The sequence below is a fragment of the Rattus norvegicus genome, chromosome 2 (assembly GCF_036323735.1).
Source record: "Rattus norvegicus strain BN/NHsdMcwi chromosome 2, GRCr8, whole genome shotgun sequence".
Classification (NCBI taxonomy): domain Eukaryota; kingdom Metazoa; phylum Chordata; class Mammalia; order Rodentia; family Muridae; genus Rattus; species Rattus norvegicus.
In genome coordinates this window covers 80,524,846-80,540,594 of record NC_086020.1, presented here as the reverse complement: position 1 = coordinate 80,540,594, position 15,749 = coordinate 80,524,846, and the positions used below count along the sequence as shown (strand labels likewise).

The following is a 15,749-nucleotide window of genomic DNA, read 5'->3' as shown; positions in this document are numbered from 1 at the left end:
TCTTGCTTTGAACTCATGATCCTACTGCCAAAGCTTCCTTTGCCCTACAACTGTGTGTAAATGGCACTAGTTTGAACCCAGTCTTTAGGTCCATAATTCCCTACTCGATGCTTTAGGAATCAGATGGAATTCAGACTGCTGGCCTTCCCTGAAGTTCACTAAAAGTTTTAAATTTCTCGGATATGGAAAGGTAACATGGATTGTACACTTGAGTTGTCCAACACTCCCAGTAAATTCCTTTTTAGAAGCATCTGTCTGTTCCCTAATGATGAGTCTACATAATTCTTCTTTCCGTCTAAAATTGCTTGACTCTTCTAAAGAACCCACATACGGGCTGGAGAGATGGCTCAGCGGTTAAGAGCACTGACTGCTCTTCCAGAGGTCCTGAGTTCAATTCCCAGCAACCACATGGTGGCTCACAACCATCTGTAATGAGATCTGATGCCCTCTCCTGGTGTGTCTGAAGACAGCTACAGTGTACTCGCATATATAAAATAAATAAAATCTAAAAAAAAAAAAAAAAAAAAAAAAGAACCCACATACATGCTCACATTCTCAGTAAGGGTAGCTGTGAGCCAATACCCAGGATGTCAGGAACTTCAAGATTTCAGTGTCCTTCTGCCTACGTTTCCAGTTTCTCCCCTACCCAGCCACAGTGACTTTGCCAGTGTTCTCTGAATAGGACCTTCTGCTTTGGGACCTTTGTGTTTCTCCTCACATCTTCTTACCCCCGACCAACATGCATTTCATTTTCTTCCTTTCTGATCTGTGCTGTACTGTTAGGTTGATGGCTGCCCTACTCCCTAGACTTCTACCCCTTCCTTTGCTGTATGTATCACTCTTCTTGCTTCTATCTGACACACACCTTGACCCCCCAGTAGAATGCCAGCCTGTGAGGCAAGAAGTCTGACTTATACTGTTCACTCTGGCAGACGATGTAGTAAGGACTGAGCAGTTGTTTGCTCTATAAGTCAAATCTTCTGAAATAGCCTTAAACTGGGCACGAAGTTTTGTTTTTGTTCTGCTTTTTGAGACAGAGTCTCTCTGTGTAGCCCTGGCTATCTTAGAACTTGCTCTGTAAACCAGGCTGGCCTCAAACTCATAGAGGGATATCTGCCTGCCTCTTCTTCCTATGTGCTGGGCTCAAAGGCTTGTGCTGTCACTGCAAGGGTTGGACATGAAGTCTTTACATGGCTTTCCCTGTGCACACCCTGGCTGGCTGGGTGTGTAATCACTGTTCTCACATCAGCAAGACCAGATCTGTACTAAAGCAAAGTAGATGCTTTTCTTCCTGGTACCTTTCGTTGGTCTCTTCCCTCCTTTATCTGGCATTACTCTGAGCTCATGTTCTGCTAAACCACCAGTCTTCTCTATCAGGGATTAAGGGATAGAGGTTTAAGGTGTTAGGCACTTCTGGAAGTATTTATCCCCTGCTGAGAAATCCTGAGGGCAAAAGTGGATCAGGAACAGTGGATTTTGCTAGGTAGAATTTCAGCTTTGGCAACTGTAGCAAATGTAGATGTAAAAAAAACCCCACAGTATCAATTTTGGGCCATTGATCAGTTTGAAGACAAGAGAGCAAATACAAACAGTGTGCCTTCTAATGCTACTGTCATTTGCATAGTAGTAATAACTAATTTAGCAATGTCCAGGGTGGAGCTCACTCCAGAGCCCGATCTCTTTTTATCTTTTCATTCTGGTACTGTTGGTCTTCTCTGCTACTAGACCAAGTCTTCCATCAGCGAACAGCCCGAAGGCAGCCAGGCAGTGGCACGGGTACACGTCGTGCACACATGCACATGTTGCCTTGGTGACTTTACCCGTTGCTGTAATAAAATGCCCCGACAAAAGCGACTTAACAAGCATTAAGGTTAGTTTTGGGTCACAGTTGGAAGTGATAGTCAATCAAGGTAGGAAAGTCACAGCAGCAGGAACCGGAGGCTTGGGTCATACTGTATCCACAGCCCAGGAGTGATGAGTGAATGTGCCCAAATCTCCCACAGATATGGCCAGAGGCCTGTCTCCCAGATGATTCAAGCTCTCCTCGAGTGCATAACTGAGACTAACCGTAGTACACATACATATATATTTCTCTCTGGCTTTGTCACCAGCTACCCCATCTACCCAGCTTCTCCAGGTTCATTCTCCCCATCCCCTTTTTCTACTGGATCTGCGTATTTAGAAGCATTTCAAATGCTGGAAAGAATGCTAGTGTGAAAAACGTTTATCAAACAATCCTGAGAGCCAGTGATCGATTCTCAGGACTCCATGTTTATGAAGAGATGTGCAGAGCAGTGCAGGCTGGGCTGTACCTTGGGTCTTTCCAGCTTTGTAGCTTTCTGGTCAACCCCAACCAGAGAAGCCTAAGAATGCAGCTTTATCTGGCTATAATGCTGAACTGACTCGGCATGACTCCAGCATATGGAGAGGCCATGGCCCAGGAGGTTGGCGCCTTTTGTCCCACGTTTCTTATCTGGTCCAGCACTAACTGGAGAGCTATGGATCCACCGGGGCCTGCACATTGTGGGCACTCACTCTTTAGGATTACACCCTTGGTAAACTAGGCAAGTCTGGAGACTCCTGGTGGTCTATACCTCGGATTTCAGATTTGAAGCTATGGTTCTACAATTTGGATACAGTCGGGATGTGTTCCTTAAAGGTCTGTGTTTTGGAAGCTTGTTCCCAGTGCTGAGAGGTCATATTTAAGAGACATGCACTAGTGCAAAATGACTAGGTCACAGGGACACAGCAGTTGTAAGATAGTATAGTTCTCATGGGACCCAGGTTAGATCTTTGGAGAGGGTTACCATAAGAGATCAAAGTAAATTACCTTTCTGGTCAACCTGTCTTCTTCCTCTCACACAGGCTCAAGTTACGATGCCATCTACTTCAATATCACATAGCCAGGGTGCCTCACCAGAGGCCAAACTAATGGGATGAACCAATCCAGATCCTGGACCTTTAAAACTGTGAGCAAAGCAACACCCTTTCCCAAGCTTGAATATCTGTTCATAGTAGCAGAGAACAGAAGAATGCAGGTTCTACACTGTGGCCAATAGTCTCACCAACTGGACGTCCCCACAGCATGCTTTCATTCACATCTATTCCTATAGCCACTTGGTAAGCTGAATTCCTTACATTCCTTTCTTTCTTTTTATTTTTTGGATGCCATAGGCATCCAACCAATACTATCCACAAGCTGACTCTGTCCCTAAAATAGCAGAGTCACACACACTCCACCCCACCCCCCAAAAAATACTAGAAATGTGTAGTGTATCAATTTTCTGGGGTTACCATGACTTCTAAGTACTATGAATCAGGAGACTTCAACAATAGACGCTTATCACTCCAGGCTTCTAGAGATCTCAGACTCCCTTAGTCCACAAGTCTGAATCATGCTCAGGCAGGGCCAGTATCCTTCTGAAACCAATAGGAAAACCTTCCTGGTAGGCTTTTCATTGATTTGGTGATTTGCCAATAGCATTGGCTCCAATACATCATTTTCACTCATCTTCAAGTGGCATTTTCTATTTTTGTCCTTACCAGGACACCCGCTTATAAGAATATCACCTCAGCATGACCCCAGTCTTGAATAATTACACCTGTCGTGGCCTTATTCCCAAATAATGTCACATTGTAAGGTATTCAGGGTTATGAGTTCAGCATTTGGGGGGGGTGAGTGGGAGACATATAGCTGTACCCCTATCAACTAGGAAGCAAGTTAAGGTATAATATTTATATTAAAATAAGTACAAACGAATGAGAAGAAGAAAACATTTCACCCTTGTTTAGAAGAAAAGACATTCTCCAATTCAAAGACATGTTTGTCATGTGATGGCCCCTTACAGTCGTCACCTTCCAGACTCTTAAGGAAATAACCATCTCCTGCTTCTTTACTCACCTTCAAGAATTCTCTTGGTGGAAAAAAAAGAATATGTGAGAAACATCAATAAGGAACCATGGCTAGGGCTCATAGGAGAGTCTTAGTTAGCAATGCTTGCTACACAAGCATGCGGGGGGGGGGGGGCAGGAGTTCAGATCTTTAGCACCTACATAAGAAAAGCCACTCACGGGGCTGGGGATTTAGCTCAGTGGTAGAGCGCTTACCTAGGAAGCGCAAGGCCCTGGGTTCGGTCCCCAGCTCCGGAAAAAAAAGAACCAAAAAAAAAAAAAAAAAAAGAAAAGCCACTCACTTGATGATTTTGTATCTCTAATCCCAGCACCAAGGAAGTGGACACAGGGAGATATCTGGAGCTCACTGGGCAGCTAGTCTGGCTGAATTAGTGATCTCTAGGTTCAATGAGAGACTGTTGCAAATGTATGGTGGGGGATGATAGGTCACAGGTCGATGAAGACACCAACATTAATGTCTGAACTTCATATACGTGTGTGCATAGCACAACATCCACTCACCCACACCCACACATGAACTCTGGTTGGCCTAGTAGGTAAGTGGAGGCTAGGTGGCATACAATTCAACGCCAGACATATTAGCCACTTGACCATGACAGGGTCCTCATTTTCTTGTGTTACAAGCATTCATCTTCTTGCTCCATGAACTCTGCTTCATAGTCATGCTATGGGCCCTTCACCAATATGCTGGTGTCCTAAAGGTTGGACACAAAAGACAAAGAGCACACGGATGATAAATCTTCCCTTTTTTGCTTGTAGCTCATAGGGATCAGTACTCAGTCACATGGACACTGGAGTTGGGAAACACAGGTTTCTAGTGGGGCTTGATGCCTACCAAGGAGAGCTGCACTATCCCTGTTGCCCTTGCACCGTCTACCACAGCTCACGTTGTGCATTTTGTCTCCTGTCTTCGGGCCTCATAGAGCTCCAGGTACACAAGAAGCACACTGGCATCTGCATGCTAATTGCAAAGAATTATTTCATCTCCTAGGCAAGACGCTGAAGACGCAACTTGGAAACCACACAATTAAATGCCCAAATGACTGATGGGCAATTCAGAGCAGGGAGAGATCAACCCGAGCTATGCAGGAGCTTCATGAAAGCGGATGAAACTGGAGCCGGATTTTGAAGGTTGGGTAGGATCAACAGCAGCTGTCGTGAAACCCTGTTTAGATCTCCCTGCACATGCTCAGATGTCAGGGACAGCCTGCATGTGGGTACCATACTCACAAAAAGTCTCTTTCATTCCCTTCTTGGAATGAGTACCTGAGAGAAAAATTGGCCAGAGTTTCTATCCCTAGAATAGAGATCTTTTCTTGCCAAATACACACCAGCCATTCCCTGCCCATTCCAAACCCCCCAATGCTTGGAGCAGTAATGTGACTTCCTTGTATTTCCCTTAAGGCCATCTCCCAGCACCCTGAATTTGCCCCACCCAGAAACCTTCCAACCGGAGTTAGCCTTTTCCAGCTGTCACTTCCCAGGTTCAGCACCAACACACTGTCATCTGCCTGTGGCTGCATGATGCCATCTAACGTGTCTTTCTCCTCCAAAACATCTTCACTTCCCTTCAACGTTTAAACTTCTCTCCACAATTTTAATTTGACAGAAGGGATGGGACAGTACATTTACCAGTCAAAGGTGGGTATTATTACGGGAAGGACACAAAGAAAAATGTGAACACTTGGCTTTGAGTTCTAAGAGACACTTTTAGAATCCCTGGTAGAGAGAACTGAAAAGAAAAGTTTGTTGGACACTAAAAGCTGAGTCTTGAAGAATAGAAAGCTAATAGACAAGGAAGAACGAACAGTAAAACTGGAGATCAAGAAGGGTAAATAACTCTTTCATGAAGTTTTGGGGTAGAGATGGGTAGCATTAAATCTTAAAGTGGGCCTCTCAGAAATCCTCTGTCAGGAAGCCTTGAGGATCTAAGACTGTGACTGCCTTTCTCTGGGTTTGGGTTGGGACTGTGCACCACAGTGAGCAGCTGAGTATTTTCCCTGATGGCTGCCAGCCCACCCGAGTTCCCATGGATGGGTAAGGCACAACAGTAAGGACTGGCCTCAGCAATGCCCACAATCTGGCCTCAGCAATGTCTACAATCTGGCCTCAACGATGCCAGCAATCTAGGCAGGATGTCCAGGTACAGGAACAGACATGCCAGCATGATTCCTCACGTTCAGGGACAGGGTACAATATTTCCGTTTCCACGCTGAAGCCTCTGGGAGCTTGGCTAGGTAAGGGAGAGAAAGAAGGTATAGATAGGAATTAAGAGAAAAAGTAGAGAAGCATTGCCAATACACTTGTGAGCTGGAGGGCCATGAGATGGTGGACTTGCTGACTGGAATTACTCTGTTTTGTAAGAGACTGCTCGTCTGATTAAAAACAAGCTTGAACCACACTTTGTATCTTAAAATGAGATTGACATTTACTAAAAAGGTGTGGAGAATGCTCCCATGAACCCCAGCTCCATTTTTTTTCACTCACTGTGGGTTTGGTATTATTGATAATAACCCAACATCTCATTCAGATTTACTCACTTTAAATCTCAGGAAGTTTTTGAGACCCATCAAGACCACCGCCCTGAGCTGAGTGTGGTGGCATCCAACTGATCCCTTCATACTTACACACCTAGTAAAGGTGCTTGGGAGGTCCATGTAAGAGAACGGAGAGTTCAAGGCCAGCTTGGGTCAAAGATGGAAAACCCGTCACAGAACAAAACGACACCATCAAACCACTATGCTGCATTGAGTTCTAATACCGTCTAGGGATTCTCGCCGCTGTCTCTGACCATTTGCTTTTTCTTGTCTTTGGTGGCCTTGAAAGTTTGGGAGCGTGCTGATGAGGTGTTTTAGAGAAAGTACCTCATTCATGGACATTGGACTTCATTTAGGGCTAGGAGTTTTGGAGAGGAAGCTCTGGGAGGAAAACTGCCATCCTTATCATATCTAATACACAGTCAAGGTGGCTTACTGATTCTTATGTTCACCTTGGTCAACGGGCTGGGCCAAGGTAATGGTTTCTCTGTTAGAAGTTCCTTACCAGTTTTTTTGTTTTGTTTTGTTTTGTTTCCTCTTTGGAAAGTACTGTGTGCAGCCTGTATTTTGGGAGAGGGGAGTTCTGCTCTGTCTCCTTCAGGGCAGTCTCTATGTAGATTACTTATACATCTTCTGCACTTCTTGTCTCTTCTGCCCCATTTGCTTATTCACTTACATCAGTATGGACTCAAAAATATTAATTAATTAATTTATTTGTTGCTCACAATCAAACAGCGCTATATTTTCTTACTGAAATTGTTCTGGCTTTGGCCATGAGGAGCTCTTTCGACTGTTTCCCATGTGTCCTGGACAATTTTTATCTGTGCTGGCTATTCTCTTGGAAAGCCATGTCCTTACCTTCTGGTACAACAGGGTGCTCATGTGAAATATTTTCTGTCCCACTACCAGAATCACCCCTTTCCCCAAAGAGCCTGAGTTGCTTTAATTGGAGGAAAGTATTCAAAACAAGAGCTGAGGGCCATAGAAATGTTCCATCTATGGTAAAGTGCTTGCTCTGCAAGCGTGGGAACCTGAATTCAGATTGTCTGTCTTCCCAGTGAAAAGCTAGGTACAGTAGTTTGTGCCTCTGTAATTTCAGCACTAGGGAGGCAGAGACAGGAGGACCCTTTGGTATTGCTAGTCAACTGTCTAATTAACCAGGGAGCTCCAGATTCAGTGAGAGACTCTGCTTCAAAAGAGAAGGTGAGGAGAGAGTGACTGAGTTAGACACTAGACACCTATCTTTGTATTCTCATGAACACAGACACAAGTGCCAATAGGCACACATGTGCACGCGTGCCTGTGCATGCACAGGCAAAAGAGAGGCAGAGAGATCTAAATGCTAGGTGTGTGGGCTGTTGCAAAAATGTTTCCAGGACCAATTAATTTACAGGGCAAGAAGATACAGGCACGTGTACTATCATGCTATCTCAAATATATTCATACTGCTGTAGTTCTTTACACACACCTATAGCAAGGTGAACACAAGTTCCTACGGATGTCTCCAGCCTTCATCCTGAACGAAACTAAGGCCCCTAAACCTACTTCCCTTGTTTGTCTGAGACTCCCAAGGGAAAAAGATCTGGTGGCCACTTAATCATCGTTCTCCCGTTAAACATAGGTAGTGGTGTACTTTGATGGAATTTGTTGATCTGTCTTCTCAGGCATTTGATCTTCAATTATCCTGTGCCCATTCTTTCACTGCACTCATCTTGCAGCCGTGACATAAAGCAGAATTTGGTATTCCACACAGTTGATTTAACGTACATTTTCTTTAAGGTTCCCTTTCTTCTGGTCTCCCCTGCCTCCATCATCTTTCCAATACATCTGAGCAGCGTGAGGACCCAGCATGATTGGGAGATGGGGATTCCCCGCAAACACGCCCCCCCCCCCCGCTTTTTACATACAAGGAGACGGTAGACTAGAGCAGATAATCTGTTTTCATTGCCTCTCTGCTCATTCAACAATTATCTAGCTCCTTCTACATGCCAGTGCCAGCGCTGCTCCTGCAAGGGCCACACCAGCTCTGTGCCCTTGTCACTCGGCTCCACGGGTGACATAAATAATAATGAAAGCGGTCCAGCATTAGGGCTGCTTGCAGTGCAGGCGCGAGAATCCTGGCAGGGGGCGCAGTGCCGGCCTGGAAGGCCAGTGTGGGTCGGTCACACTTGTTCCTGCTCCTCCCAGGTTTGGAGCAGCCCTGGAGGAGGAGACCTGGCCAGCTCCACGTTTCTGCAGCCACTCCATTCCGCCCTCAGGGCTCCCAGGCGCGGCCCCGCCCCTCCATGATCCCGCCCACAACAGGCACCGCCCACCAGCCGAGCCCACGCTCCGGCCCCTAACGAAGCTCTCCGGAAATTCCCGAAGCCCCTCTTTTTCCTTCCTCTCCTTTCCCTGCTCTCCCTTTCCTTTCACCCGGACTCCCTCGGCCGTGATTTCTCCCTCCCCCTCCTTCCTTCCCCATCGGAAAGCAAGATGGAGGCTCGCTGCTGCCGCCGGCGTCCGTGATCGCGGAGCTTCTCCAGCCCCGGCCCCCGCCCTCGCGTGTCCGCGCCGCTGCCCGCGCCCCGGCCGGCCACACAGAGGCCGTGGCTCCGCGCGCCCGCCCCGCGCCAGGCTCGCGGTTCCCGGGCGGTGTCCTCGTCTATGTGGGCGCGCTCCTCGGGCCGAGCCGCCGCCGCCCGCCGCCCCGGGGCTGTGCGTCCGCGCGCCGGGCGCGGGCAGCTGGGTGTTCGGCGCCGTCAGGCCAGGCGCGGGCGGCTGGGTGCGCGGAGCTAGGGGCGCGGGGCCTGAGGCGGGCTCGTCCGCCGCCGAAGCCATGAGCGGCAGCAGCGGCGGTGCCACCGCCCCGGCCGCGTCCTCCGGCCCGGCGGCGGCGGCCAGCGCGGCGGGCTCCGGCTGCGGGGGCGGCGCCGGCGAGGGTGCCGAGGAGGCCGCCAAGGACCTGGCCGACATCGCGGCCTTCTTTCGATCCGGTGAGTACCGCGGTTGCCCCACGCGCTCCGCCGGCCCGGCGCGCCCCGATCTCCGGCCCGGTACAGCCCTGCGCGCTCTCGTCCCCGTCGCCGCATCGGGGCTCTGCGATCCACTCCGGCGTGTCAGGTTACCCACGCCGCCCGTGTGCTGCAGCTGGTCCCGGGCGCCTTCACTCGCTTTCCCGGCACTCGCCCCTCGTGCCAGGCTAGACACCCCTCGGTCTCCCGCTGCAGCGACCACGGCCCCGCGTGTAGGGGCGCCGGCTCTTTGTTTCTTGCTGGAGGGCCGAGGAGGCGGCGGCGGGGACGGCGTGGGCGGAGGCCGGTGTCCCGGAGGACGAGCTCACCGGGACTGGGGACAGCAGCTCTGCCCTGTGATAGCTTTTGGGCCGCTGATAGCTGGACCCCCGACCTCATTATCAGCGAGTGTCCTGGCTCCGGTCTTCTAGCCTGTCATCCAGCCTTGGCGGTACAGTTCTGTGAAACCGGGCAGCCATCGCACCTTAGCCCAGGAACCGAGGAAGGTGGCTGAGCTGAGGCGGCGGTCAGGTCCAGCCATTGTCTCTTGGGGGAGGCCAGGGAAGGACATCTGGGACCGTGGTGGTTCTAGGGAGAGGCGTGGGACTAGGGCTGGCGAGCACTGCGTGGGTGGCGTGGACCTGGAGGCAGCTCGGGGCAGCTCGGGGTCCGCTCTGGCGAGCAGGAGGTGGCCGAGGAGGAGGCTAGCCCGGAGCCCAGCGGTCGGGAGGGGCGCTGGTGTGCGGCGCAGGGGGCGTGACGGGGCGTCCCGGGGACCCCGGTAACGGCACCTCCTCCAAGCCCGGCCCGGCCCAGATCCCGCGCGAGCCCGGCTAGCGTCCGCACGTCCCTGCGTGCCGTCCGGTTTGCTTGCGCGCCCGGGAGGCGGCGGAGGGCAGCGGCGGCGGTCGGGGGCCTGCAGCTCGGGGAGCAGTCCCTGGCGGGCCAGGCTTGGGAGTGAGGATGCAGGCTCCGCGCTGGAGAGCCGGAGAGGGCGGCCCAGGTCAGGCACCGGAGGGGCGGGCGGGCCAGGGAGGGCGCGGGGAAGCTGCCCGCCTCCGGGAGGACGACTGGGAGAGCCTCGGGGTCTAGCGAGCGGCCTGCACCCGGGTGAGCGCGGGAGGCTGACAGCTCAGGTTCTCTCTAGCCTCTTTCAAAGTCAGCTCCCTAACTGGGAGAGATCAGGACTGCAGTCTGGGTCATTAGGAGCTAGCAATTGAAGCGACCGGCCTTGGGCGAGGCAGATAACTTCTAGACCGTTAGACACCTGGTTTAGTTCTGTCTTCTTGATCATTGTCTGGAAGGGTTAGTTTTGATTTGTCTTTACCGATTGGTTATGACTAGAAGTGACACATTCCGTCTCTACGGTGTCAACTTGGGTTTCGTGTGCTCTCTCTAGTACTTCATCTCCCGTGAGGTCCTTGCAGAAATGCGCTGAGGTTTAGAAAAACATCAACTCCTTCAAATGAAAGCTTTAACAGTTTTTTTAAAATGTATTATTTATTTTTTTGGTGTGTGACTGGCTGGATAGAGGAGAACTGAGCTTCCTCCATGGCCAAAACCCATCATTCTTTCTTTTACCTATCACCTGTGACAGAATAAATGGTTTTGTGTAGAGCTCATCTTCATGATATTAGAGAAAGGTTCTTGTGCCCAAGAGATGGATTTTTTCCCCACTCATGTTTTAATGTTCAGGAATGACTTGTTTTCAAGATTCTCCAAAGACATGCTGGTCTTGTTTGCCTCTCTTCCTACTGTTCCTAATGTTCCGTAGTCCTGGGTTGCTCGTTCATTTTAGAGTTCCTGTCCAGATAAAAGCCCCTTACTTCTTTATTTCCTTTATTCTACCTCCAAAGTGACTTGACAAGCTTTTTTTTTAGTTGACCGACTGATGGTCAGGAGCCAGCGCCGATTTTCAGGTGGTCTTAGAACTGTCCCATCCCAAGGGCAGTGTGCTGGACCCTTTTTAGTTAGTCTCCACTTCAGGCAGCTCCGAATCCTGCCCCAGATCTCAGTGGTTGGCGTCTAGGCCGTTTGTGTCTAGTAGAGGATAGATACAAAGGGGCGGGTAAGTTTGAAGCCCAGGCATGGTGGTTTTAAGGGTGGCCTTGGTTGGAGACCTCATGGAATAGAGTCAGGTAGGATTCCTCCAGGAAAGATTTGATTGACTGTGAATAATGAGGAGAATGAGTTGTAAGATCCATCTCTTCAGTCTTCAAGATGTGCAAACAGGGAAAATCCCTCCCATGGACTGGGAGGCACAGGTTAGGGTGTGAACATTCTCCAGGGTATCCGAGCCTGGCTCTCCTCCAGAGCACTTTGTATCTCTCACCTCTACCTTATCAGCCCTGCAGGTGAGGTCGCTTGGTCCCCTTTTCTGTTTATTCCTTTCTTGCTTCTTTATTAGGCTTTATTTTTGTAGTCAGAAACCAAAAACTGGTGCCCGTGGTTGGAGGAAGGGGAAAAGATATCAGCTCAACAGAACTTTTTAACAGAGCCCCTCAAAAGTAGAGTGAGCTACTATGTCACTTCTCCCCATCGGTGGAGGTGTGAGTTCCGCAGAGGCTGCCACCTGCCAGCATTCAAAGGTGGGTGCTGGGGACTGGATGTCTATCCTGGAGGGGGGAGGAGATAGCCCTTGAGGAATGCTCCTTTCTTCACTTCTGGACTTTGTAGTTCCTTCGGGGCTGTGAGTATCTACACATTGTTTTTCAGCTCTCTTTGAACCCAGGGCATCTTTCCCTCTTTATCCAACCACGGGTACCACCTTCAGTCCACGGCTCCAAAAAAGCTTAATAACGAAGCAAGAAAGGAATAAACAGAAAAGGGGACCAAGTCACCCAGCACCCAGCCCACTTAAGACTTTCCTCACTTCTGCTGCTGTTTTCTTTCTCCACTAAATACTTTATTAGTGGAAATTCCTTATTCATTTTGGTAATCCTGATCAACAATTCTTAGGTGTGCTATAGATTGGTGCTGAAGTGGGTTGAGTAGGCAGCCAGCAAGGTTTTTTTGTTTGTTGTTTTTGTTTTGGTTTGTTTTGGTTTTTTGGTCTGTAGAATTTGAATTTCAATTTTCTTTATCCAGAATGGAACACTGAAGGAGATAAGGAAAATTTCAAAACCAAACACCAAAACCTAGAGCTGCTGCAGAGTGGAGCCGGACCAACCTTTTACAGATGAGGAGTCAGGCATACAGGGAGCTCGTGTGTGGCTTTCTCCCAGAGTGCAACTGGGTAGAGATGGGATCAGGGCCGAGAAGCCTGATAGGACCCCGGTGCTCCTTCCCGGATGCCTCTCACGGCCAGGATGCTGCTTACATTAGTCCTCCCCGCCCCTGGGACCAATCACTTTTATTGCCAATCTATTTTGGGTCTCTGTCCTTGTTGGCAATAAATCATCCTTTCAGAGCTCCGTATTTAACCTTGCAAGACTGTGTGCATGGGGGGGGGGGGCGCTTACATAAATGCATTATTTTTAACCTGCCTGGCATGCTTCGGTTGGCGTTAAATGAACGTGTGTGGAGAACAAAGGTTTGTGGTTCTTCTGAAGCCACCACGCTTACGAAGACTTACGAAGTCTTGTCCTGGATGCATCTCTGCAGCCCCTCGCTTTCTGAGGACAACATGATTTCTGAGGACAACATGAGCGTGTCACCTTGTGAGGGAACAGCATGCATGCTTTCTGTGCGTCGACGCGGTGGCTTCCGTACGGAGTATGACGAAGCTTTTCTTTTTTCTTTTTTTTTCCTTTTCTTTTTTTCGGAGCTGGGGATCGAACCCAGGGCCTTGCGCTTGCTAGGCAAGCGCTCTACCACTGAGCTAAATCCCCAACCCCACGAAGCTTTTCTTTACATGTATATTCTCTTAGGTCCAGTTTAGGGGTGAGCTCTGGTCATTCAAGTCCTAAGCAGTGATTATGTTCTGAAGTAGGTCCCTGGTACCCTCAGGATTTTGAAAAAGAAAGCTTGGGGGGAAAATGTTATGTGCTAGTGTGTGTTGTTGTGGTGTGGCTAGCTGGGCTGTTTCAGGGGAAAGTAAGGAATCTCAAAAAAAAAATCATGACACGAAAGCAGTAAAATCATCACTGACAGCGGCCTTCCACCGAGAAGTCAAACCCAATTACTGAGGTGGGATATTATTGCACCGTTCCCCCCCCCCATTTGCAATTTAACTAAGAGTCAAGTGAAAATTTAGCTGGTGCTCTTTTAACTCTTTGAGCTTTCCACCAGGAGTTTTAAATGAAGTCAGTGGCGATGTTCAAAGTGGAGGGCGTATGTATTAATTATGATTTTTACAGGTACGGTTAACAAAATACAGTTAAGGTAGTCTTACAAAGATTATTTAAATGTTACGTTGGATTTGGATAGCGGGGAGCGAGAGGTAACGTTTGAAGTTATTGACCCACTTAAATAAGCCACAGCTGATACTTTGCTTGCTTACTTTATTCCTGCACTGGAGGAAATAAAATCTTAATCTCATATTCTTGGCAGAGTTCCAGAGGAAAGTCCAATTCTTAATCAATGACCACACTTACCTAGAACAATCACTCATGTCGATAGGAGCGAGCCGTGTTATCCTATAAAAAGGGGTAACGGTGACCTTGCCATCCTTCATCATTCCACAGTGGGGGTGGTCTCTGCTACCTTGAGTGCATTATCTTGACAGGACGGCGGGCAGACAGGCCCTGCGTGTGCAGTGAAGAAAGACCGCACTTGAGTAGCAGTCCCCCTGCATTCCTGTGGAAGGTCTCTGCTGCTTGAGTGTCCTTTCCCTCCTTCCCGCTCCTCCTGTCCTTTGGTGAGCTGGCAGGTGACGAGCCATCTGCCTGGAGGACAGGTGTGCTTTGTCCCTTCACTTTATCTCATCTGACAGTTGCAGCTGGAGAGAGACTGCACACTCTCCATTCCTTTCAGAGTTCTCGGAGGAGCTGTTCACCCCGAGCAGTAGTACAGGAGTGACCATGGGGAGCTTTCCTGTGACCACTGCAGAGCTGGCTGGCTGCTTTATCGCATTTTGGCGTCCTCACCTGTGTCTCTGAATTGGTGATAAAAAGCAGCCTAAGGCTGTGTGGGGGGACGCCATTCAGGCCTTGCTGTGTGACTGTCACCTCTGTTTTCTGTCCCTGAGTTTTCCTGATCTCTGGTGTTAGGTCCTCCTTCCTTAAAGTAACCTTGTCTTAACCAGCACTCCACCAAACCCCTTCTTTACTTCAGCTCCCAGCCAGCTCAGGGAGACCAGTATCTCTGAGAGGCTGGCCTAACGTTGCCATGTTACTAGGGCTCACACGCAGACCTTCTTGTTTATGGGAAATCTTCCTCTTAACATTTACGGTTAGTTTGTAAATGTTCAGTTTGAATTCTTAGTCAATAGTAGAAACATTGACTTGCCTTCATAATTGTGTGTTTGGCTTTAATTTGCCCTTGCTATTCCCTCTCCATGTAAGGAAGCTTCTTGAGAGCCAAATAAGGAGGCTGTCTTTCTTGGGAAAGTTTATTATGCGCATGTCACAGGTTAAGGAGCTGGGGAGAGGCTCACTTGGGGTGCAGTGAGCAGAGCTGCAGGAAGAGGGTGGCCTCTGGAATCTGTCTCTCTCCTGAGACTTTGCCCCCTGTGGAGTGTTTAGTTTGATGGCCACATGTGCTATGGAGGCCAAAGATCTTTTGTTGATAAATGTACTTGACTTTTAGCTTACTAGCCACGTGTCTATGATTCTCTTAGAAAGGGATTTCAAAGTCACCTATAGACAAGTATGATGTATTAAAAATATCACCCAATTTTTTTTCTCAGAAAATAAAAGTTCCTTCCTGGGTTGGCTTGGGTGGCTTGGGGAAGCCATCTGCATGTAAATAATAGGTAAGATCTGCTTAAAGCACAGCTCACCAGTATTGCAATACTGACAGCTCCGATTGCTGCTGCTCCCCGGTTTTCCCACTCTTCTGACTTTTGCTGCAGCGCCTCGGTACTCCTGGCATTGAAGAGGCTTTCTAGGGATTTGGAGATGGGCTGCCCCTGTCTTCCTGTTTATAGATCATCCACTTTGCAGCAACCTGTCTCACATTCTGATGAGAAGGGGAAGATGGTTGGTGGAAATCCACAAGATTTTAGGCCAACTCTTCTTGGTAATTCTGGTTTAGGGGATACAGAATTATATGGTCACTGTTCGTGAAGAGAGGGAACCTCAGATGAGGTCCCCCCACCCCCAGTGTGTGTGTGTGTGTGTGTGTGAGAGAGAGAGAGAGAGAGAGAGAGAGAGAGAGAGAGAGAGAGAGAGAGAGAAACAGAGACAGAGACAGAGAAAGTGATCCC

General features: G+C 49.0%; 1 protein-coding gene across 4 annotated transcripts in view; it reads left to right on the top strand.

Annotated features, from left to right (window-relative positions):
* The first annotated feature begins 8,770 nt into the window (after positions 1-8,770).
* Trio (trio Rho guanine nucleotide exchange factor) overlaps positions 8,771-15,749 on the top strand; it is a 296,340-nt gene continuing 289,361 nt past the window's right edge. For 2 of the 4 annotated variants that reach the window (XM_006232090.5, XM_017591212.3), the window contains exon 1: positions 8,771-9,424. In XM_006232090.5, coding sequence (XP_006232152.2) covers positions 9,268-9,424 — 157 coding nt within the window. In that variant the 5' untranslated portion in view covers positions 8,771-9,267. Of the gene's footprint in view, positions 9,425-9,467; positions 10,446-15,749 lie in introns of those variants that run through there. The other 2 variants (NM_001107658.3, XM_006232091.5) reach the window with 2 other exon arrangements.